Source organism: Dipodomys spectabilis, unplaced genomic scaffold, assembly GCF_019054845.1.
Source record: "Dipodomys spectabilis isolate Male_0828 unplaced genomic scaffold, ASM1905484v1 ptg000360l, whole genome shotgun sequence".
Classification (NCBI taxonomy): Eukaryota; Metazoa; Chordata; class Mammalia; order Rodentia; family Heteromyidae; genus Dipodomys; species Dipodomys spectabilis.
In genome coordinates, this window is record NW_024871037.1 from 452,396 (window position 1) to 472,031 (window position 19,636).

Below are 19,636 nucleotides of genomic sequence, written 5' to 3' on the forward strand. Positions count from 1 at the left end.
AACTTTCACTGGATAACTCCCTGCTATGACTCCATGAAGCATCTTTGTTGAGGGAGGGGGTGGAGAATCATACTGGAGCTTGAATTCAGGGTGTCATCTCTGAGCTCTTTTGCTCAAGGCCACTTTGCGCACCACAGCTCCAATTCCAGTTTTGTGATGGTTAACTGGAGGTACAAGTCTTCCAGACTTTCCGGCATGGGCTGGCTTTGAACCTCAAACCTTACCTCTCAGCCTCCTGAGTAGCTAGGATTGCAGAAGTGAGCCACCAGTGCTTACTTAGCCCATAAAGTATCTTTTTTTCCCCTCCCTTGGTGCAAGACTGGCATCTGAACACCGTGTGGTGTTCCCTTTATCGGCGATCTAATTAAACCTACCTGTTTAATTTCCCTCAGGATACAGTCCTTGGGCTCTAGAGGTGGGTGGGCTAGGGAGAGAGGAGTGGAGAGGTCAGTCCTCCCCAGCGTCCTAGAGAGGCAGCGGAGGCCACCTGGGCTGTTAAGTGCGCACGCGCGACGCGGGTAAGCGGGAGGTGGGCGCGCATGCGCCATCCCGTCCGGTGGGCGCGCCGGAACGCTGCGGAGGGAACTGACGCGCCGCGCTCGGCGTGTGGCGGTGGCCGTCGGCGCCCGGATCCCGGTAAGTGATCCAGTCAGGTGTCGGTGCGGCCCTCGCGGGGTCCCGAGCGTTGGCTGGAGCCCGGAGGCCGGAGCTCCGGAGTCGGGACGCGGATGGGGACGCCCGTGGGGTCTGCGGGTCATCCGGGCGGAACGGAGGCGGGGTTGGCGTCTCTGGGCCTAGGCGGCCCCGGAAGCCTCGTGTCCAGGCCGCTGGGAGGAGGAAACGTGTCCGAAGTAAGTGACGAGATCAGGAGTTAGTCCTGAAGTTGCCCTTCCCAGACTTGCTCTTATGGGGCAGGGGGGGGGGGGGAGCTGGGCAGGTGGCTCAGGGGTAGAGCGCTCGCCTCGCATGCGTGAGGCCCTGGGTTCGAATCCTCAGCACCTCGTACCCAGAAAAAGCCGGAAGTGGCGCTGTGGCTCAAGTGGTAGAGCGCTCGCCTGGAGCTGAAGAGCTGAGGGACAGCACCCAGGCCCAGAGTTCAAGCCCCACGACCGACAAAAAAAAAAAAAAAAAAAAAAACAACAAAAACTTGGCCTTATTATCTACCAACTATTGGAATTTTTAAAACAAACTCCCCACCTGTCAGGATTGCCCTACAATATCATATTATACCACGGGGGGTGGGGGGTGGGGGTGGGGGGAATAATGTGTTTTGTGACTCTGAGTAATTGGTAAAATGATGACCCATTTCGGTTGTTTTCTCATCTCCCACTAAGGCCAAGGTTCGAACCCAGGGGCCTGGAGTATGTGAGGCAAGCACTCTGCCCGCACCATTCCGTTCAGCCCTTGGGTGTGAGTTAAGGCCGTGTGGCAAAATAATGGCACCTCTTATGTATTGTAGTAAGGAAAATGGAGATGACAGGACAGGCCGGACTGGATCTCAGCAGGCAAGAATTGTAGGAAAGCGCACTTGCAGCGGGAATGGAGGTGGTACAAAGGGGTGAAGTCAGGGTGAGGCCTTTTATATGGGGCCAAACAAGGAAGCAGGTGTCTTTTCTGGCACCGGGTATGGTGGGTATTCGTGGTCAAACCCGGACAGAATGTTTTACCTGGGGGCAAATATATCCAGGCACACCTGGGGTCCTGAGGTGAGGCCGAGGCCTTCAATCTATCTTTTTTCTTTCCATTGGAAGGATAATTAAGACATGTGTTTGCCGGGTTTTATTGCTCACAGTACACATGGACATGCGACTTCCAAAATAACAAGGGACATTTGAGCATAAAAGTAGGCCAAAATCGGGCTGGGAAGGTGGCTTAGTGGTAGAGTGCTTGCCTAGCATGCATGAAGCCCTGAGTTCAATTCAATTCCTCAGTACCACAGAAGTAGAAAAAGCCAGAAGTGGCGCTGTGGCTCAAGTGGTAGAGTACTAGTCTTGGGCAAAAATAAGCTAAAGGACAGTGCCAAGACACTGAGTGCAAGACTGGCTAGGAAAAAAATAGCCAAAATCTTGTTTGTGATGGTGACTGTTTTTCAGGAACCATTGTAGTATAATGTGCAGGGTGTTTGTTTTGCTTATTTGTTTTTTTGGGGGGGGTATTTAAGTTGGTTGTATAGAGGGGTTTCAAGTCAATATATTGGGTTATGAGTAAAATGTGAAACTCAGTGGGTTTTTGTTTTTTTGGGTTTTTATTTTTTTGGCCTGCCCTGGGTGTCGAACTCTGGGCCTGGGTGCTGACCCTGAGCTTTTGTGCTGCTCAAGGCTAGTGCTCTACCACTTGAGCTACAGCTCCACTTCCAGCTTTTTTGGTAGTTTTAGTGGAGTTAAGAGTTTCACAGACTTTCCTGTCCTGCCTGGCTTCAAAGTAATCCTCAGATCTCAGCTTTGTGAGTAGCTGTTGGGTCTTCATCTGTCCCGAGGAAGTCCGCAGGGTCGGAGGAAAGGTAAGTGCACTGCTCGCAAAAAAACGAGCAGCATTATAGGGGAGGAAAAGGAACCAATCAATCACTGTAAAGGCCACCCTATCATGCGCCTAAGCTTTCTATACTTTCCCTGCTGTCCTTGAGCTGTTCACACACTGATATCACTTCGCCTGATCGTGGTATCCAATCAGATTTTAACGTAAACAACTCAGGTTCTGCCCACTCAACTTCTCTCAGCGCCATCTTTGCTGCCCATGTGTCCCACAAGTAGCTAGGATGACAGGTGTGAGCCATAGGCGCCCTGCTTAAAATTTAGTGTTTAAGCAAAGGTCCACCTCTAACCCACAGCCACAGTGTTTTCAGTGTGTCCGGTGCCTGTGTGTGTGGGTATGTGTATGAGTCATGGGGCTTGAACTCAGGACCTGGGTACTGTCCCTGAGTTCTTTTGCTCAAGGCTAGCGCTCTACCGCATTGACCCACAGCACCATTTCCAGTTATCAGGTGATTCATTGGAGCTGAGAGTCTCGTGGCCTTTCCTTCCTGGGTTGACTTCAAACTGTGATTCTCAGATCTCAGCCTCCTGAGTAGCTAGGATCGCAAGTGTGAGCCACTAGTGCCCGGTATGTATGCTTTCTTAATGCTGCAAGGTGACAAACTTGGCTCAAAAAGAAAAAAAAAAATCTTACCGGCAGAGACAGGAGGAATGAAGGAAGGGGTGATACTGTTCAAAAAGCTGACCTATGAAATGATAACCCCTCTGTAAAACACCTTAATAATAACAATACAGTAATATTTTAAGAAAATCTCTTTCACCGGTCACTCACACCTGTCATCCTAGCTACTCAGGAGGCTGAGATCTGAGGATTATGGTCTGAAGCTACCCCCCCCCCCCCCCCCTGCAGAAAAGTTCCCAGGAGACTCTGATCTCCAGATAACCACTCAAAATCCAGAATGAGGGCTGGGAAGGTGGCTCAGTGGTAGAGTGCTCGGCTAGCATGCATGAAGCCCTGGGTTCCATTCCTCAGCACCACATACACAGAAAAAGCTGGAAGTGGGGCTGTGGCTCAAGTGGTAGAGGGGTAGCCCTGAGCAAAAGCAGCTCAGATGCTGCAGACCCTGGGGTGCCAGGAGCTGGCAAGAGGTGAGCAAAGCCTCCGTAGTCATTGACTCCAACCCTCAGGGCTGTAAGTACTTGCCCCTTTATGGTTTGAGGAAGTGTTCCTTTTAGCTTGGGGGTGGGGAGGGGGCTTATGTCCTTTAACTGAAGCAAGTATGGTAGACAAAGACTGATTGAAAGAGAATGACGAAGGACGGATGGGGTCTGCATTTTTCGGTACTGTGGGCCCTAGAACAATATTATGCAAGCATTTGACAAATATCGCAAGTGTATATAGCTAAGGCTTTTGCTGGAATAAACTGAGTTGTGCCATGAGCCTTCTCTCCATCTCCTCCTTCATCCCCCTGCTCTTTGGAGCCCTGCTTGTGCTATGGCTGGACCGCAGCACTCAGGAGCAGTGCCCAGGCTCTGAGTTCAAGCCCCATGACTGAAAACAATTATATTGTTCTTATAGAGGTCATGTACAGAGGGTTTACAATGATGCTAATCATTTAATGAGTACATTTCCTTTGGTACAGTGTCTGTTCCTTCATTCTCACCCAATCCTTCCCTCCTGTCTCCACCCACGAGTTGTAGAGTTTACTTTCACCAGTGTCCAGTGGCTCTACTCCTGTGCTTTTTCACCCTTTTTTCCTTGAGTGCTTTGCCCTCCACCCCACCCCCAAAGATAGACGCATGAATACACCATAAGGAAAAAAGGACAGAATCATCAAAGTATAAAAACATGGCTGGGATGGTGGCTTAGTGGTAGAGTGCTTGCCTGGCATGCATGAAGCCCTGGGTTCCATTCCTCAGCACCAGATAAGCAGAAAGAGACGAAGTGGCGCTCTGGCTCAAGTGGTAGAGCACTAGCCTTGAGCACAGAGAAGCTCAGGGACAGCACCAAGGCCTAGAGTTCAAGCCCCAGGATTGGCATAAAAAAAAAGTCTTAACAAGGACTGTTTTCCCATCTGGCTTCAAACTGCAATCCTCAGATCGCAGCCTCCTGAGTACCTAGTATTACAGATGTGAGCCTCTGGCTCCCAGCTCCCTTTAATTTTTTAAGTTCTGAGAAGGGGACTTGAACACTTTTGCTCATTGGCTAGTGCTCTACCAAGTGAACCACACCTCTAACCCCTATTTTCTAGTTCTTACAACTTTTTTTTTTTTTTTTTTTTTGGTCAGTCATGGGGTTTGAACTCTGGGCCTGGTCACTGTCCTTGAGCTCTTCAGCTCAAAGTGAGCATTCTACCACTTGAGCAACAGCGCCACTTCTGGTTTTCTGCTGGTTAATTGGAGATAAGAGTCTTGTGGACTTTCCTGCCTGGGCTGGCTTTGAACCACGATCCTCAGATCTCAGCCTCCTGAGTAGCTAGGATGACAGGCATGAGCCACTAGCACCCAGCTGTCCCTTGGTTTATTTTTACTACCCTGCACCTAGTATCAAGTATACTTTACATATGAGATATCTATCTCTGTAAGCTTCTTTGGGCTTTATTCAGTACTGTTACCTTAGTACTTGGGACGCAGTGAGTGCTCAATAAATGTACGTTAAATTCTTTTTTTTTTTTCCCTGTCAGTCATGGGGTTTGGACTCTGAGTCTGGGCGCTGTCCCTGAGCTCTTCAGCTCAAGGCTAACGCTCTACCACTTGAGCCACAGCACCACTTCCAGTTTTCTGGTGGGTCCTTGGAGATAAGAGTCTCACAGGCTTTCCTGCCCGGGCTGGCTTTGAACCAGGATCCTCAGATCTCGGCCTCCTGAATAGCTGGAATGACAGATATGAGTGCCCTTTGTCTTTTTTCTTCATACCCATTTAGATTGTACTCTGGGCTATTTCCATAGTTTACCTTAGTAGGTGGTCTGCTCCGTATTGGCAGATATGTTTGTGCAGTTGTTGGGCACATGTGATTTCTTCTTATGTGGCGATGATCCCTTGCAGACAGCATGGAACTACATGTATGTGAGGGCTGACTTTTTCTTACTTGTCCCCACCCAAACAGGCATGTTAATTATTTAAAGTCTCATGTCCAGCACCTTGGATATCCCAGCAAATGGTCTCCTGTCCCCAAAGACTCAGAAGTCCCACAGCAAAGCTTGCAGACTTGCTTTGCTCCCAGCTGCATGGACCTTGAACTTGAACTTGAACAATGCCTCCAGGCAGGTGGAACTTTGTTCATCCAGTGCGGGCCCAGGCACCAAGGGGACGTGGGCGCCTCTCGAAGATAAAGAAGGAGGAAGAAGAAGATGAAGGCTATACTTTGGGGGAGACCGCCAGGCCACAGACACTCAACCATGCTGGCCAGGAACTGTTCCGCCAGCTCTTCCGCCAGCTGCGCTACCACGAATCTTCTGGGCCCCTGGAAACGCTGAGCCGCCTCCGAGAGCTCTGCCGCTGGTGGATGCGGCCTGATGTTCTGTCAAAGGCACAGATGCTGGAGCTGCTGGTATTGGAGCAGTTCCTGAGCATCCTGCCCGGAGAACTCCGGACCTGGGTGCAGCTCCACAGCCCCATGAGCGGCCAGGAAGCGGTAGCTCTGCTGGAGGAGTTACCGCGAGACTTTGATGGGACATCCCAGATGGTACGTGGTGCCATGTGAGTCCTGTGCCTGTGTATTCAGGGTTGGCACGGTCCTCTGAGTGATCAGCCTGAAGGGGTATCTCCTCCCCTCCCACTTCTCACTGTTTTTTTTTTTTTTTTTGGTGCTAGTACTGGGACTTGAACTCTGGTTCTCACAGTTTTATTTTCGTTTTTTGTTGATCATGGGGCTTGAACTCAGGGCCTGGACTCTGTGTCCCTCAGCTCTTCAACTCAAGGCAAGCGCTCTACCACTTGAGTCATAACGCCACTTCCAGTTTTCTGGTGGTTTATTGGAGATAGGAGTCTCACAGACTTTCCTGCATGGGCTGGCTTTGAACTGTGATCCTCAGATCTCAGCCCCCTGAGTAGCTAGGATGACAGGCTTGAGCCATTCTTTTTTTTTTTTTTTTGGTGCCAGTTGTAGGATTTGAACTCTGGGCCTACGTGCTGTCCCTGAGCTTTTTCTGCTCACAAGCACCTTACCACTTTGAGCCACAGCTTCACTTCCTGTCTTCTGGTGGTTCATTAGAGATACGTGTCCCACAGACTTTCCTACCCAGGTTAGCTTTGAACCGTGGTCCTCAGATCTTGGCCTCCTTAGTAGGTAGGATGACAGGCATGAGAACCAGTGCCCGGCTTGGCCCTACTTTTAAGCTTTCCTTCTTTGAGGTCACTTTGCATATCAGGGCATACGGAAATGCTAGAAAGTACTCTTTACTTGACTGTGTCTCTGCTGTAAGCTGTTATCCCTTAACTCTCAGAGACTAATTCCTTCTTTTTCATGTCTCATTTCCTGGCCAGGGGTAGGGGAGGGAGCTACTGCTCGCTGTTTCTCTGACGTCTGAGGACTAAAGACAGGCTACTATTCATTTGCCAAGTACTTCTTTAGATTGAGCAGGAATTTGTTCCATCTGAACTCCCCCAGCCTTCATCAAAGCCAGGAAAGCTGATAGTGGGACGGACCTCTGTGGGCTTTCTGCTCTTTTCCATCTTCCTGGAGGTTAAAAAAAGGGCAGGAGGGACTTGCAAGCCAGGCATTGGAGGCTCAAGTCCATCAGCCACTCAGGAGGCTGAGATCTGAGTGTCATGGTTCAAAGCCAGCCCAGGCAGGGAAGCCTGTGAATCTGCACCAAAAAAAACCCAAAAGGGTGGTAGTGGGGCTTGCAGGTGAATTCCTTGTCTTCAGAGATTGGCCAGGTGGCTTCTGGGTTTCTGATTCCCCCAGGGATCCTCTCACACCTTTTTTTTTTTTTTTTTTTTTTTTGTGCCAGGATCCTAGCCCTGTCAGCCAAGCTGTGCATTGGTTGGGCACCGGAGCCCTTCAATCTCCACAGATACAGCCCGAAGCTTCATCTCTCTGCAATAGCTCCGCTCCTTGGGATCACTTGGAGCCTCCCAGTGAAATAGGAGTGCATGACTTCCTGTCTAGGCAATCTGGTATTGGCCGTGTGGCTCGCAGAGCCCAGCCTTGTTGCCGCATTTCCCGTGCTGTCATCTTGTTATCCTCTATGCCTTAGCTCTGTGTGTCTCTACCTCCTTTCGTTGGTGGTGGTGGTGGTGATGGTCATGAGGCTTGAACCCAGGGCCTGGTCTCTCTCCCTGAGCTCTTCTGCCCAAGGCTAGTGCCCTACCACTTGAGCCACAGCGCCACTTCTGGTTCATTGGAGTCTCATGGTCTTTGCTGCCTGGCCTGGGTCTGAACTGTGATCCTCAGATCTCAACCTCCTGAGTAGCTGAGATTACCCCACCTCCTTCTGACCCAGGCCTGTCTAGCTCTTCCTGCTATTGTACCGCCAGCTTCCCTCCTTTAGCGCCCCTAGCGCACACTTTGAGGGTCTGTCCAATGGGTGTTTCTCAGCAGTCTCTGCTGTCCAGAGATCTAGAAACGGAGAAAAGTGGGGTTTTTCAGTGATGGTGTCCAGTGCACAGGGTCATCTCTCTCATGGTGCTTTCTTCTCCTTCAGATACTCCTAGTGTCCAGGTGTCTGACCCTTCCCAGAAAGAGGAAAGCCCAGGAGACCAGGTAACCCTACCAGGTCCCTGACAGCCCAGCCCTCCCCCCTCATGTGAGCCAATGTCCCTGCTACCCAACAGAGCAGTGCCGCTCCCTTGTCTGGGGTTTAAACCTATGACCCTGAGACTACATTACACGCCTGGAGTCCGCAGGGATTGACGTCTTCCCCCATTGCCAGACCCACCTCAGTGTTCACTCAGTGTCAGCACAGCCACACTTGCCTTTCTGAAGGCTGGGCGCTGCGGGCCAGCCTTCAGACCCAGTGTATTTGCAGGAGGCGTTGACCTTCAAGGACGTGGAGGTGATTTTCTCCCAGGATGAATGGGGATGCCTGAACTCTGCTCAGAGAAACCTCTACCAGGATGTGATGCTGGAGAATTATGGGACCCTGGCCTCTCTGGGTAGGTCTTCAACATTCCCTAGGTTCCTATCTATACTTTTACTTCTGCTTACTTGCTGTTTTGTTTTTGTTTTTGTTTTGGTGCTAGTCCTGGGGTTTGACCCTTGGGGCCTGGGCGCTGTCCCTGAGCTTTTATGCTCCAGGCTAGTGTTCTACTACTTGAGCCACAGCTCTACTTCTAGCTTTTTGGTGCCTCATTGGAGATAAGAGTCTCACAAGTTTTTCTGCCCAGCCTGGCTTTGGACCACGATCCTCAGATCTCAGCCTCCTGAGTAGCTAGGATGACAGATGTGAGCCACATGTGTGCCCAGCATCTTAGTAGTTTTTATGGGATGTGTACCAAGGGATCTGATCCTGAGTTTAGATCCCGACTCTGCAACTACTGTTAGGTCATTTACTCTCTCACTCACTGTCTTCACATTTGCAGATGGTGACGGGCCAATTGAACTACTGAGAGTTTTGCTTCCCACATGTGGAAAGAGTCCTTGTTTTTGTTTTGTTTTTTTTTTCCCGGTCGTGGAGCTCTTCAGCTCTTCAGCTCAAGGCAAGCGCTCTATCCCTTGAGCCACAGCACCACTTCCAGTTTTCTAGTGGTTTATTGGAGATAAGAGTCTCATGGACTTTCCTGCCCTGGCTGGCTTTGAACCACGATCCTCAGATCTCAGCCTTCTGAGTAGCTAGGATGACAGGCGTGAGCCACCAGCTCCCGGCTTCCCTGAGCTCTTTTGCTCAAGGCTCTACTACTTTGAGTCGCACCGCTACTTTCCAGTTTTCTGGGGATTCATTGGAGAAAAGTCTCAGGGACTTTCCTGTCTGGGCTGCCTTCGAACCACAATCCTCCAGATCTCAGCCTCCTGAATTGCTAGGATTGCAGGCATGAGCCACGGGTGCCCAGCTCACCTGGGCTTTTCTTAGCTTCTCTTCTCGTCTGCTCAGGGCTAATCCAAATGCATACTGAGTCTCCTGTCCTTGGCCTTCCTGCCTTTCCCCCCTCAATCAGGACTTAGGCTGCGTGTTCCATGTGACCCTTCTGTGCCATCTCATTCTCTTTTGTGCAGTGGGCTCATTTTCCAAACCTGCTCTGATCTCATGGTTAGAGGCAAGAGAGCCATGGGGTCTGAACATCTACACAGTTCAGCCTGAGGGAGAGACTGATACTGCCTGCCCTGAAGGTGAGTTCTAGAAAACACACGAGATCCTGCCCCTTCTCTATTTTTGTTGTGGTGGTGGTTCTTTGTGGGGTGTGAACTCCTGGCCTAGGAGCTATCCCTGAGCTTTCTTTGCTCAAGGCCTAGTGCTCTACCACATTGAGCCACAGTTCTACGTTGGGTTTTCTGGTGGCTCATTGGAGATAAGAGCCTCACAGACTTTCCTGCCCCTGATGACTTTGAACCACGATCCTCAGATTTCAGCCTCTTGAGTAAGCTGACAGGCATGAGTCACCAGCACCCGTCTATCCAGCCCATTTATAAAGGTATTGAGAGACGGACATGAACCTCACCACCCAGGTTTATGACCTCTTAGGGCCCCTTGGTGTTTCTCCCATTCCAGAGATGGGAAGTGAATACATTTCTCTCGTTTTAATTTTCATTAGGAGGTGAGCTCCAGCTTCAAACCAGCCAAACCCAGAGCTTTCTAGAACACATGAAATCAGATGTACCATCTGAACATCCTCTAACAGATATCCAGGAGGAAACAGGAGTCAGAGACTCTGTTGAACAGGAGAACAATGATGTACACCTGCCCTGTGGAAACCCTATCCAAGTGAGAGTGAAGACGGAAGAGACTACCTTTAGTCCTGGAATTGGAGATGAGTCCCAAGGATCGCAGCAAAGTAATACCTTTTACCTAAAGCCCAGTACTTGTTCAAAAACTTCGAGAAAAAAACGAGCTCTCAAACATGGCCGTGGCCGGCCATTCAGAAAAAACTCACACCCTTACGATTACAAGAAATACGGGAAGGGGCTCAGACATGCGCAGAGAGCGCTGAGCTTGCACCCAAGAATTCCCATCGACACGAAGGAGAATGAAAAGGACACCTGTGGGAAAAGCTTCAGCCTTCCCTCCCCTCCTCCCCAGGAGCCGCCTCCTGACAACCCCGGGATGCTGAACACATCCACTGACTGTGGGGCCCCGTTTCATCCCAGCTCCCACCTCCTATTTCACCCAAGACTGCCGACTCCAGAGAAAATCTTTAAGTGTCGGGTGTGTGAGAAAGCCTTCAAGTGGAACTCCAACTGTCTGCGCCACGAGAAAATCCACACGGGCGTGAAACCTTACAAGTGCAGTATCTGTGAGAAAGCTTTCCAGCGGTTGTCAGCCTACCGCCTGCACCAGCACACCCATGCGAAACAGATGTGCACGCCGCCGCCGCCGCCACCGCTGTACAAAGACGCAGGGCTGGGTTATCACGTGAGCGAACAGAATGGGGAGAAATACTTAGACTGCAGCCACTGCGGGAAATCCTTCCACTGCAAATCCTACGTTCTCGAACACCAGAGGATCCACACCAAGGAGAAGCCGTACAGATGTGGCAGCTGCCGGAAAAGCTTCCGCTGGAGGTCCAACTTCAATCGTCACGTGAGACAGCACCGGGAACAAGAAGAAGGCATAGAAGAAGGACGCCAGCACAAGTACGCCAGCCAGGACCCCCCCACGGAGGAGAAAACGTTCCATCGCCCACACCCCAAGAACACTTTTAACCCAAAGAAAAAACTCCTGGAGCACCAGATAGTTCACAGCCGTGACAAGCTTTACCAGTGTAACGAATGTGGCCAAGGCTTTGCCTTTCGATCTGCATTTATTGTTCATAAGAAGAATCACGCCATTCAAAGGAAAACAGAAGGTCAGAGGTTATCATTGGGTCAGGAGACCGCGTGTGCAGCCCCACACGGCCGTGGGAACGCAGAGGAAAAACCCTACAAATGTAGCCAGTGTGACAAAGTCTTCCGTCATCACTCGTTCCTTCTCATCCACCAGCGAGTTCACACCCGGGAGAAACCGTATCAGTGTAAGGAGTGTGGAAAGGCATTCCGATGGACTTCCAATCTCTACCGACACCAGAGGCAGCATTCAGTCAGCCTCCACTACAAATACCGCCGCGCCCCTAAGGAGCCCCCAAGCCCACAGCCCGACAGCCCCAGCGATGGGAAACACTTTTGGTGTCAAGAATGCGGGAAAACCTTTACCCGCAAGCGAAGCCTGGTAGATCACATGGGCATCCACAGTGGGGAGAAGCGATATAAGTGCAATTTGTGCAGCAAGTCTTACGATCGGAATTACCGCCTCGTGAATCACCAGAGAATCCACGCAACCGACAGGCCATTCACGAGTCAGTGGTGTGGGAAAGAGTTCAGAGACTTGCACACCTTCTCTCTCCACCCAAAACCACACACCAGGGTGCCACAGACCAAATGCACTCTGCCTACTATGGCAGACCTGGATGCTCAAGTCCAGGAATTCAAAGCAAGTGGAACCAAATCTCTTGAAAGCTCTGAGGGCCCTTCCACTCAGGACTCTGCAGTCCCCGAACTCCAAAACAGACCCACTGAGAAAAAGGGTCACAAATGTAACCTCTGTGGCAAGGCCTTCTGCAAGAACTCGCTACTCCTGAGCCACAAGAGATTTCACACGCGAGAGAGGCCCTTCAAGTGCGCAGTGTGTGGAAAGACTTTTAGGTGGTCCTCAAATTTGGCTCGACATATGAAAAACCATATTTAAGATTTAGCCATGGGCTGGGAAGGTGGCTCAGTGGTAGTGTGCTTGCCTAGCAACGCATGAAGCCCTGGGTTCGATTCCTCAGTACCACATAATCAGAGAAAGCTGGAAGTGGCACTGTGGCTCAAGTGGTAGAGCGCTAGCCTTGAGCAAAAGAAACTCAGGGACAGTGCCCAGGCCCTGAGTTCAAGCTCCAGGACTGGCAAAAAACAAAGCCTGAAGGAGCCAGGTACCAGGTAGCTCCTGCCTTGTTCATCTTGAGCTACTTCAGGAGGCTGAGATCGGAGGATCGGGACTGGAAGCCAGCCTGGACAGGAAAAGTTCATGAGACTCTTATCTCCAATAAACTGAAAACAGCTGGAAAGTGGAGCTGTGGCTCATGGGGCAGAGCACCAGCCTTGAGCCAAAGCAGCTCAGAGAACAGCACCCAGGCCCTGAGTTCATACCCCAAGACTGTCACAAAACTAACACAAACAAAAGAAAACCTTGTCTTCCCAGATGCTTCTGGGGCTTAGCTTTATACCTGGGGCTTTTTTAATGTTTGCTACAGGTGGAGGAAAGCACCCCCATCTCCTGGGAAACAGGGCTCTATCTACATCATCGCCACCTCCAGCCTCTGTCCAGCTGCTCTATGAAATACGAAATCGTGAGCATCCCCCACGGGCCTGGAGCTGGTACGTGTGCCTAGATACTTGGCATTGATGGTCACAGACAGAAACTTATGGTCTTAACCTTCATGATACACAAAAAAGGATCTTGTCAGAATAAATCAGAGCAGAGTTAAAGAGGTTGAATGCTGCCCTGGGAGGTGGGTTGTCTTTTTTTTTTTTTTTTTTTTTTTGAATTTCCTTTTCTAAAGAGGCTGGACAGGCTGGGCACCTGTGGCTCACCCCTGTCATTCTAGCTACTCAGGAGGCTGAGATCTGAGGATCGAAGTTCAAAGCCAGCCCAAGAAGGAAAGTCTGTGAGACTCCTATCTCCAAGGAACCACCAGAAAACTGGAAGTGGTGCTGTGGCTTAAAGGGTGCACTAGCCTTGAGCAAAAGAACTCAGGGACAGTGCCCAGGCCTCAAGTTCAAGCCCCACTATTGACCATAAAAAAGAGAAGAGTCTGGACAGGAAGGGCTTTAATAAAAGTAAGAGCTGAGAGAGTTCCAGACTAAAATGGGAGGGATCTTGTGTAGCAGAAAGGAAGGAATATTACAGAGGCCCCTGGATTGAATGGAAAGCGGCTAGAAGGTCATGTGATTTTCTTGTTTCTTTTTCTTTTTGTCGGTTGTGGGGCTTGAACTCTGGGCCTGGGCGCTGTCCCTCAGCTCTTCAGCTCAAGGCTGGTGCCCTACCACTTGAGCCACAGCACCACTTCCAGCTTTTCTGCTTATGTGGTACTGAGGAATCGAACCCAGAGCCTCATGCATGCAAGGCAAGCAACTCTACCACTGAGCCACCTTCCCTTCCCAGCCTTGGTCATGTGCTTTTTGTATAGCTCTCATGTCAGTTGGGGTTCTGCTAACATTCACTCTGCTCTTGTGTCACCAAATGAGTGTCTCTAACCTTCCTATCCTAGTTTGTTTTTGGTGTGGGTCCTGGGGCTTGAACTCAGGGCCTGGGTAACTGTCCCTGAGTGGTTCTTTTGTTTTGTTTTTGTACAAGGCTAGTGTTCTACCTGGAGCTATAGCTCCACTTGCAGTTTTTCAGTGGTTCATTGGAGATCAAAGTTTCATGAGTTTTCCTTCCCGGGTCTGCCTTTGAACCATCAGCCTCACATCTCAGTCTCCTGAGTAGCAAAGACTCCTAAGCGCGAGCCACTGGTTCCCAATAGGTGTTTTTACTACTGTTTCGATAGAATACAAATAACACTTAATAAAAGAATCATTCCAGATAGATTTCTTTTTGGTTGTTGCTATTTCGTTTTATTTTTGTTTTGTTTTTGCCAGTCTTGGGGCTTGAACTCAGGCCCTGGGTACTGTCCTTGAGCTTCTGTTGCTCAAGGCTAGCACTCTACCACTTTGAGCCCCAGCACCATTTCTGGCGTTTTCTGTTTTTGTGGTAAGGAATCGAATCCAGGGCTTCATGCCTGCTAGGCAAGCACTATACCACTAAGCCACATTCTCAGCCTGCAGACAGATTTCTTAAATATACAAAGCATGGAGTTGAAAATAATCCTCTACTGAAATAGCCCTTAATATTTTAGGATTCAGCCAAGCACCAGTGGCTCACGCCTGTAATCCTTGCTACTCAGAATGCTCACATCTGAGGATGACAGTTCAAAGCCAGCCTGGGCAGGAAAGTCCATGAGACCCTTATCTCCAGTAAATGGCCCAGAAAAAGCTGGAAGTGGTGCTGTGGCTCAAAGTGGTAGAGCACTAGACTTGAGCACAAAAGTGGCTCAGAGACAGTGCTCAGGCCCCGAGTTCAAGCCCTGGGACCATCTCTCCTCCCCAAAAAAATATATATAATATATATTATATATATATTGGGATTATACTGCTGTCTGTTCCCCTTACTTGATTCAAGAATTAGTTTACTATAAGCAATGTTATAAACACAGTTTTAGTAAAAGCCCACTTGGTATTAAGTACAGAACATAAAATCAGTGTTGAATTTGATTTCATCACTCCTCCCTTAATACCCCCTGGCCTGACCTGCTTTCATGCTGTCTTCTTTTGCCCAGTACAGAGCAGAGCCTGGCCTTACCCTTGTCCCCAAATCCACTCTCTTAGCCCCTTCTCTCAGGCTGGTATCTTGTTCTGCCAGTCACCTCTGAGTTTCCAATTATCTGTTACAATAGACTTATCAAGGATTCTGGGAAGCCAGGGCTGGCTGCTTATTTTTCCATTTGCCATGCTGAGATTTTTTTTTTGCACTAAATTGCTTCTCCAAAGGAATCTACAACTGACTTTCCAACAGCCTTGTCGGGATGGGAGCTTTTCTTTTTGTTGGTCATGGGGCTTGAACTCAGGGCCTGGCCACTGTCCCTGAGCTCTTTTGCTCAAGGCTAACACTCTACTGCTTTCAGTGCCACTGTCTGGCTTTTTCTGAGTAGTTTATTGGAGATAAGAGTCTCATGGACTTTCCTGCCAAGGCTGGCTAAACATCCATCCTCCGATCTCAGCCTTCCTGAGTAGCTAGGATGACAGGCGTGAGCCACCAATACCTGGATTACTGTGATTCTTAGCCACAGTGTCTCATCTTGGATACTAAAATGGCCGGGGTTTCTTCCTGCCTGATTCACCTCTCCGAGGAGCTCATGTTGGATCTGAAGAAATGCCACATGGCCTGGGAACATTCTAGAAAGAAGGTGGGTATCTGGCAGAGCCTTTTTGATCATCTGATGGGTGTGGTCAGACCTCACCTTTGCTGAAAAAAGACTGTTGAGACCCGGCAGCCGTACAGAAAAGAAAGTAGGAGAAATGCAAAAAGAAGACTTTGGGGATGCTCAAGGGTGGATGTTTTGTGGAAAAAGCTAGAATGGAAGTTAAGACAATTACTGTCCCAAGCAATTTAGTGTCTTATAAATTTGGGTTACTTCCCCGGAGTTCCCTTTTATGTATTCTTCAGTATTGACAAGATAAGGAGCTAAGCACTCAACAGATCAAATAAATGGTAATTTTTTAAATCTGTCCTTCAGAGAGTGTAATGCTGAGTTAAGCCTGTAATCCCAGCCCTTGGGAGGTTGGGATCAGGAATATTGTGAATTTGTGACCATCCTGGGCTAGAATACAACCTAGTGTCAAAAAAAATCCGGGTGCTGGTGGTTCATGCCTGTCATCCTAGCTACTCAGGAGGCTGAGATCTGAGGATCGGGGTTCAAAGCCAGCCCAGGTAGGAAAGTCTGTGAGACTCTTATCTCCAATAAACCACTCAGAAAAGCAGAAGTGGCGCTGTGGCTCAAGTGGTAGAGTGCTTGCCTTGAACTGAAGAACTGAGGGACAGCACCCAGGCCCAGAGTTCAAGGTCCCATGACCAAAAATTAAAAACCCCAACCCAATAAAACAAATGAGCTGGGTGCCAGTGGCTCACACCTGTCATCCCAGCTACTCAGGAGGGGCTAAGACCTTAGGATCCAGATTCAAAGCCAGCCTGGGCAGGAAAATCCTGTGAGACTCATCTATTAATTTTAACCACCAAAAAAGTTGGCCATGGAGGTACAGTTCAAGTGGTAGATTGCCATCCTTTAGCAAAAAACAGTACCCAAGCTCTGAGTTCAAGCCTCAGGACTAGTACACACAATCTATCAGTTAATGTGAAACGGAGTGTATTGTGCAACTGCACATGTCCCTTCCATTGGTTTGTGGGTCATTGACACAGTAGGTGGTGGGAAGATATGGGGGAACACTTCATGAAGTCATGCATGTAAACTGCTTAGGATAGCATCTTGGCACGTAAGTACGCACTGTTGGTTATTCATGTTTTGTCCACTTGGCTGCAGGTTCAAATGTTAACGGAATAAGAGTGAATTCACAGCCAAGTGCTGCTAGCTTACGCATGTCATCCCAGATACTCAGGAGGCTGAGATCTAAAGGATTATGGTTCAAAGCCAACCCCGGGTGGAAACATCCAGAAAACTTGGCTCCAGTGAAACTACCAGAAAAGCTAAAAATGGGAGCTGTGGCTAAAGTGGTATAGCACTACCCTTGAGTTAAAAAAGAGCTCAGGGACAATGCCCAGGCCCCAAGTTCAAGCCCCAGGATAGGCACCCCAAAAAATTTAAGAAGTATATAGTCACAATCAAGTTGATGATAGATAAACCAATATGTTCACCATCTCAGGACGCGTTGCTGAGAGAATCAGGAAGACATACGTAGCCAGGTACAGAAAGCCAGCAAGTTTTTCTTTTCTTTCTAAAAATCAGTGCAAGTGTTAGCAGAAAGTTGAGCTTTTAATAAAGTAATATGATGGGTTCAACTGTTTGCTTAAAATATATCCAAATAAAAATACTGAAGCATGGGCTGTGCTATCTTGATTCCTTATTCCTCTCAAATCCTGACATTGACCATGATCTCTCTCTCACTCTTTTTCTTTTTTGTGCCAGGCTTGGAGCTTGAACTTGAGACCTGGATTCTGTCCCTGGGCTTTGTGTAACCAAGGCCAGCACTGGCTTTTTAATTGGTGATCAGAGTCCTGCCTGAGCTGGCTTTGAACTGTAGTCCTCAGATCTCAGCCTCCTGAGTAGCTAGGATGACAGGTGTGAGCAAGTAGAGTTCAGTACCATACCACTTTTTTTTTTTTTTTTGGCCAGTCCTGGGGCTTGAACTCAGGGTCTTGGCACTGTCCCTGAGCTGCTTTTGCTCAAGGCTAGCACACAGCACCACTTCCGGCTTTTTCTGTTGATGTACTGAGGAATCAAACCCAGGGCTTCATGTATACTAGCATACAGGCACTCTACCAAGCCACCTTCCCAGCCTCCATACCACTTTGAACAGAGAACTTAATGTTTGGATGTTATTTCATTGGTCATAAGAATGGCTAAGGAGCCGGGCGCTGGTGGCTCACGCCTGTCATCCTAGCTACTCAGGAGGCTGAGATCTGAGGATCGCGGTTCAAAGCCAGCCCGGGCAGGAGAGACCGTGAGACTCCTATCTCCAATAAACCACCAGAAAACCAGAAGTGGCGCTGTAGCTCAAGTGGTAGAGCGCTCGCCTTGAGCTGAAGAGCTGAGGGACAGCGCCCAGGCCCAGAGTTCAAGCCCCACGACCGACAAAAAAAAAAAAAAAAGAATGGCTAAGGAAGGGACTGGGAAGGTGACTCAGTTGTAGAGTGCTTACCTTGTGTATATGAGGCCCTGGGTTCGATTCCTCAGCACCACATAGGCAGAAAAAGCTGGAAGTGGCGCTGTAGCTCAAGTGGTAGAGTGCTCGCCTTGACCTGAAGAGCTGAGGGACAGTGCCCAGGCCCAGAGTTCAGATCCCATGACCGACAAAAAAAAAAGAAAAGAATGGCTAGGGAGGCAGAAACTGCTAGAACAAACAGCTCCTACCTTGAGATCAAGGGAATTGTATTCTACTTTTGGTGTGTGGCTAGTGACTGCTTCAGATTCTCCCCCTCATCATGTTTCAGGCCTGGGCAAGCTGATCGAATCAAACTGCAATTTTAGATACTGGTGGCTCACGCCTGTCATCCTAGCTACTCAGGAGGTTGAGATCTGAGGATCACGGTTCAAAGCCAGCCTGGGCAAAAAAGTCCATGAGACTCATCTCCAATGAACCACTCAGAAAACCAGAAGTGGCACTGTGGCTCAAGTGGTAGAGTGCTCGCCTTGAGCTGAAGAGCTGAGGGACAGCACCCAAGCCCAGAGTTCAAAACCCACGACTGGCAAAATAACTTCATTCTGCCTGGGATCAGTGATGGACGACATCCCAAAGACACACCACCAAGTAGCAACTGAGGGAAGCGATTCCAGTGCTTATAGGGTCAGAGACTAGGAGAGGTTCTTTGTGGAGACGACCTTGGATCTGTGAGATGGGGTATGCAAGGTGCTGGTGATCCTCAGTATTTAGGGAACACCTGGGACGATTAAGGCACCTCTCACCTGCCTAGCGACACCCCCATTGTGGTGCCTGTGGCTCAGACCTGTAAGCTACTCAGGAGGCTAAGATCGGAGGATCACCGTTCAAAGTCAACCCCGGGAAGAAAGGCCCTGAGACTCTTCTCTCCAAGGAACCACTAGAAAAGCCAGAAGTGGAGCTGTGGTTCAAGTGGTAAAGCGCTTGTCTCGAGCACAAAAGTTCAGCGACAACACTGAGCTAGGTCCTGAGTTCAAGAAGCCCCAGGACTGGCACCAAGAAAGAAAAAAGAGAAATAACTGATTCCAATAAGTCCTCAAGTCATGAGCAATCTACCCTGAATTCACCCACAAGTGATCTAATTAACAGCTCCTATAACTGACATAGGTGTAGCACATGCGCAGTATAGACTGGCAGAACTCAGGCTGGGCAACCAAGCCCTAAGAGGGGTTGTTAATAAAAATATAAAAAAAAATTGGGGGGTCTGGGAATGTGGCTTAATGGTAGAGGGCTTGCCAGCATGTATAAGGCCCTGGATTCACAGTACCACATAAAAATTAATTAAAAACCTCTAGAGAATAAAGAATAACCCAACCACACACAGCCGCTTGGCAGTAAACTTCCACTTTGAATATACTTTTCCTTCTTTGCATTGCTGTCGATCAGTTCTTTGTCCAGACAAGAACTAGACACAAACCGGTGAGCCAGTGGCTCATGCCTGTCATTCTACTCAAGAGGCTGAGATTTGAGGATCATTGAAGGCAGCCTGGGCAGGAAAGTCTGTGTAACTCTCATCTCCAATGAACCACCAGAAAACCAGAAATGGTGCGGTGGCTCAAGTGGT

General features: G+C 49.2%; 1 protein-coding gene across 3 annotated transcripts; it reads left to right on the top strand.

Annotated features, from left to right (window-relative positions):
* Positions 1–561: 561 nt before the first annotated feature.
* Znf445 (zinc finger protein 445) lies at positions 562–12,616 on the top strand. 3 transcript variants are annotated; one of them, XM_042665948.1, is made up of 8 exons: positions 664–851; positions 5,578–6,156; positions 7,427–7,592; positions 8,120–8,178; positions 8,444–8,570; positions 9,628–9,741; positions 10,164–12,294; positions 12,500–12,616. In XM_042665948.1, the coding sequence occupies exons 2-7, from the start codon at positions 5,725–5,727 to the stop codon at positions 12,287–12,289; spliced, it is 3,024 nt and encodes a 1,007-aa protein (XP_042521882.1). In that variant the 5' UTR covers positions 664–851; positions 5,578–5,724; the 3' UTR covers positions 12,290–12,294; positions 12,500–12,616. The 3 variants fall into 3 exon arrangements, with proteins under 3 accessions (XP_042521881.1, XP_042521882.1, XP_042521880.1); XM_042665947.1 differs by lacking the exons at positions 664–851; positions 12,500–12,616 and adding an exon at positions 562–636 and having other exon boundaries at positions 10,164–12,368; XM_042665946.1 differs by lacking the exon at positions 12,500–12,616 and having other exon boundaries at positions 665–851; positions 10,164–12,368.
* The last annotated feature ends 7,020 nt before the right edge of the window (positions 12,617–19,636 follow it).

Bases quoted from the DNA above. Each gene is read 5' to 3' on its own strand.
- Znf445 (XM_042665947.1), top strand. From the start codon at position 5,725: ATGCCTCCAGGCAGGTGGAACTTTGTTCATCCAGTGCGGGCCCAGGCA. The intron at 8,179-8,443 runs GTAACCCTACCA...GTGTATTTGCAG, and splicing joins AGGAAAGCCCAGGAGACCAG to GAGGCGTTGACCTTCAAGGA. The intron at 9,742-10,163 runs GTGAGTTCTAGA...AATTTTCATTAG, and splicing joins TGATACTGCCTGCCCTGAAG to GAGGTGAGCTCCAGCTTCAA.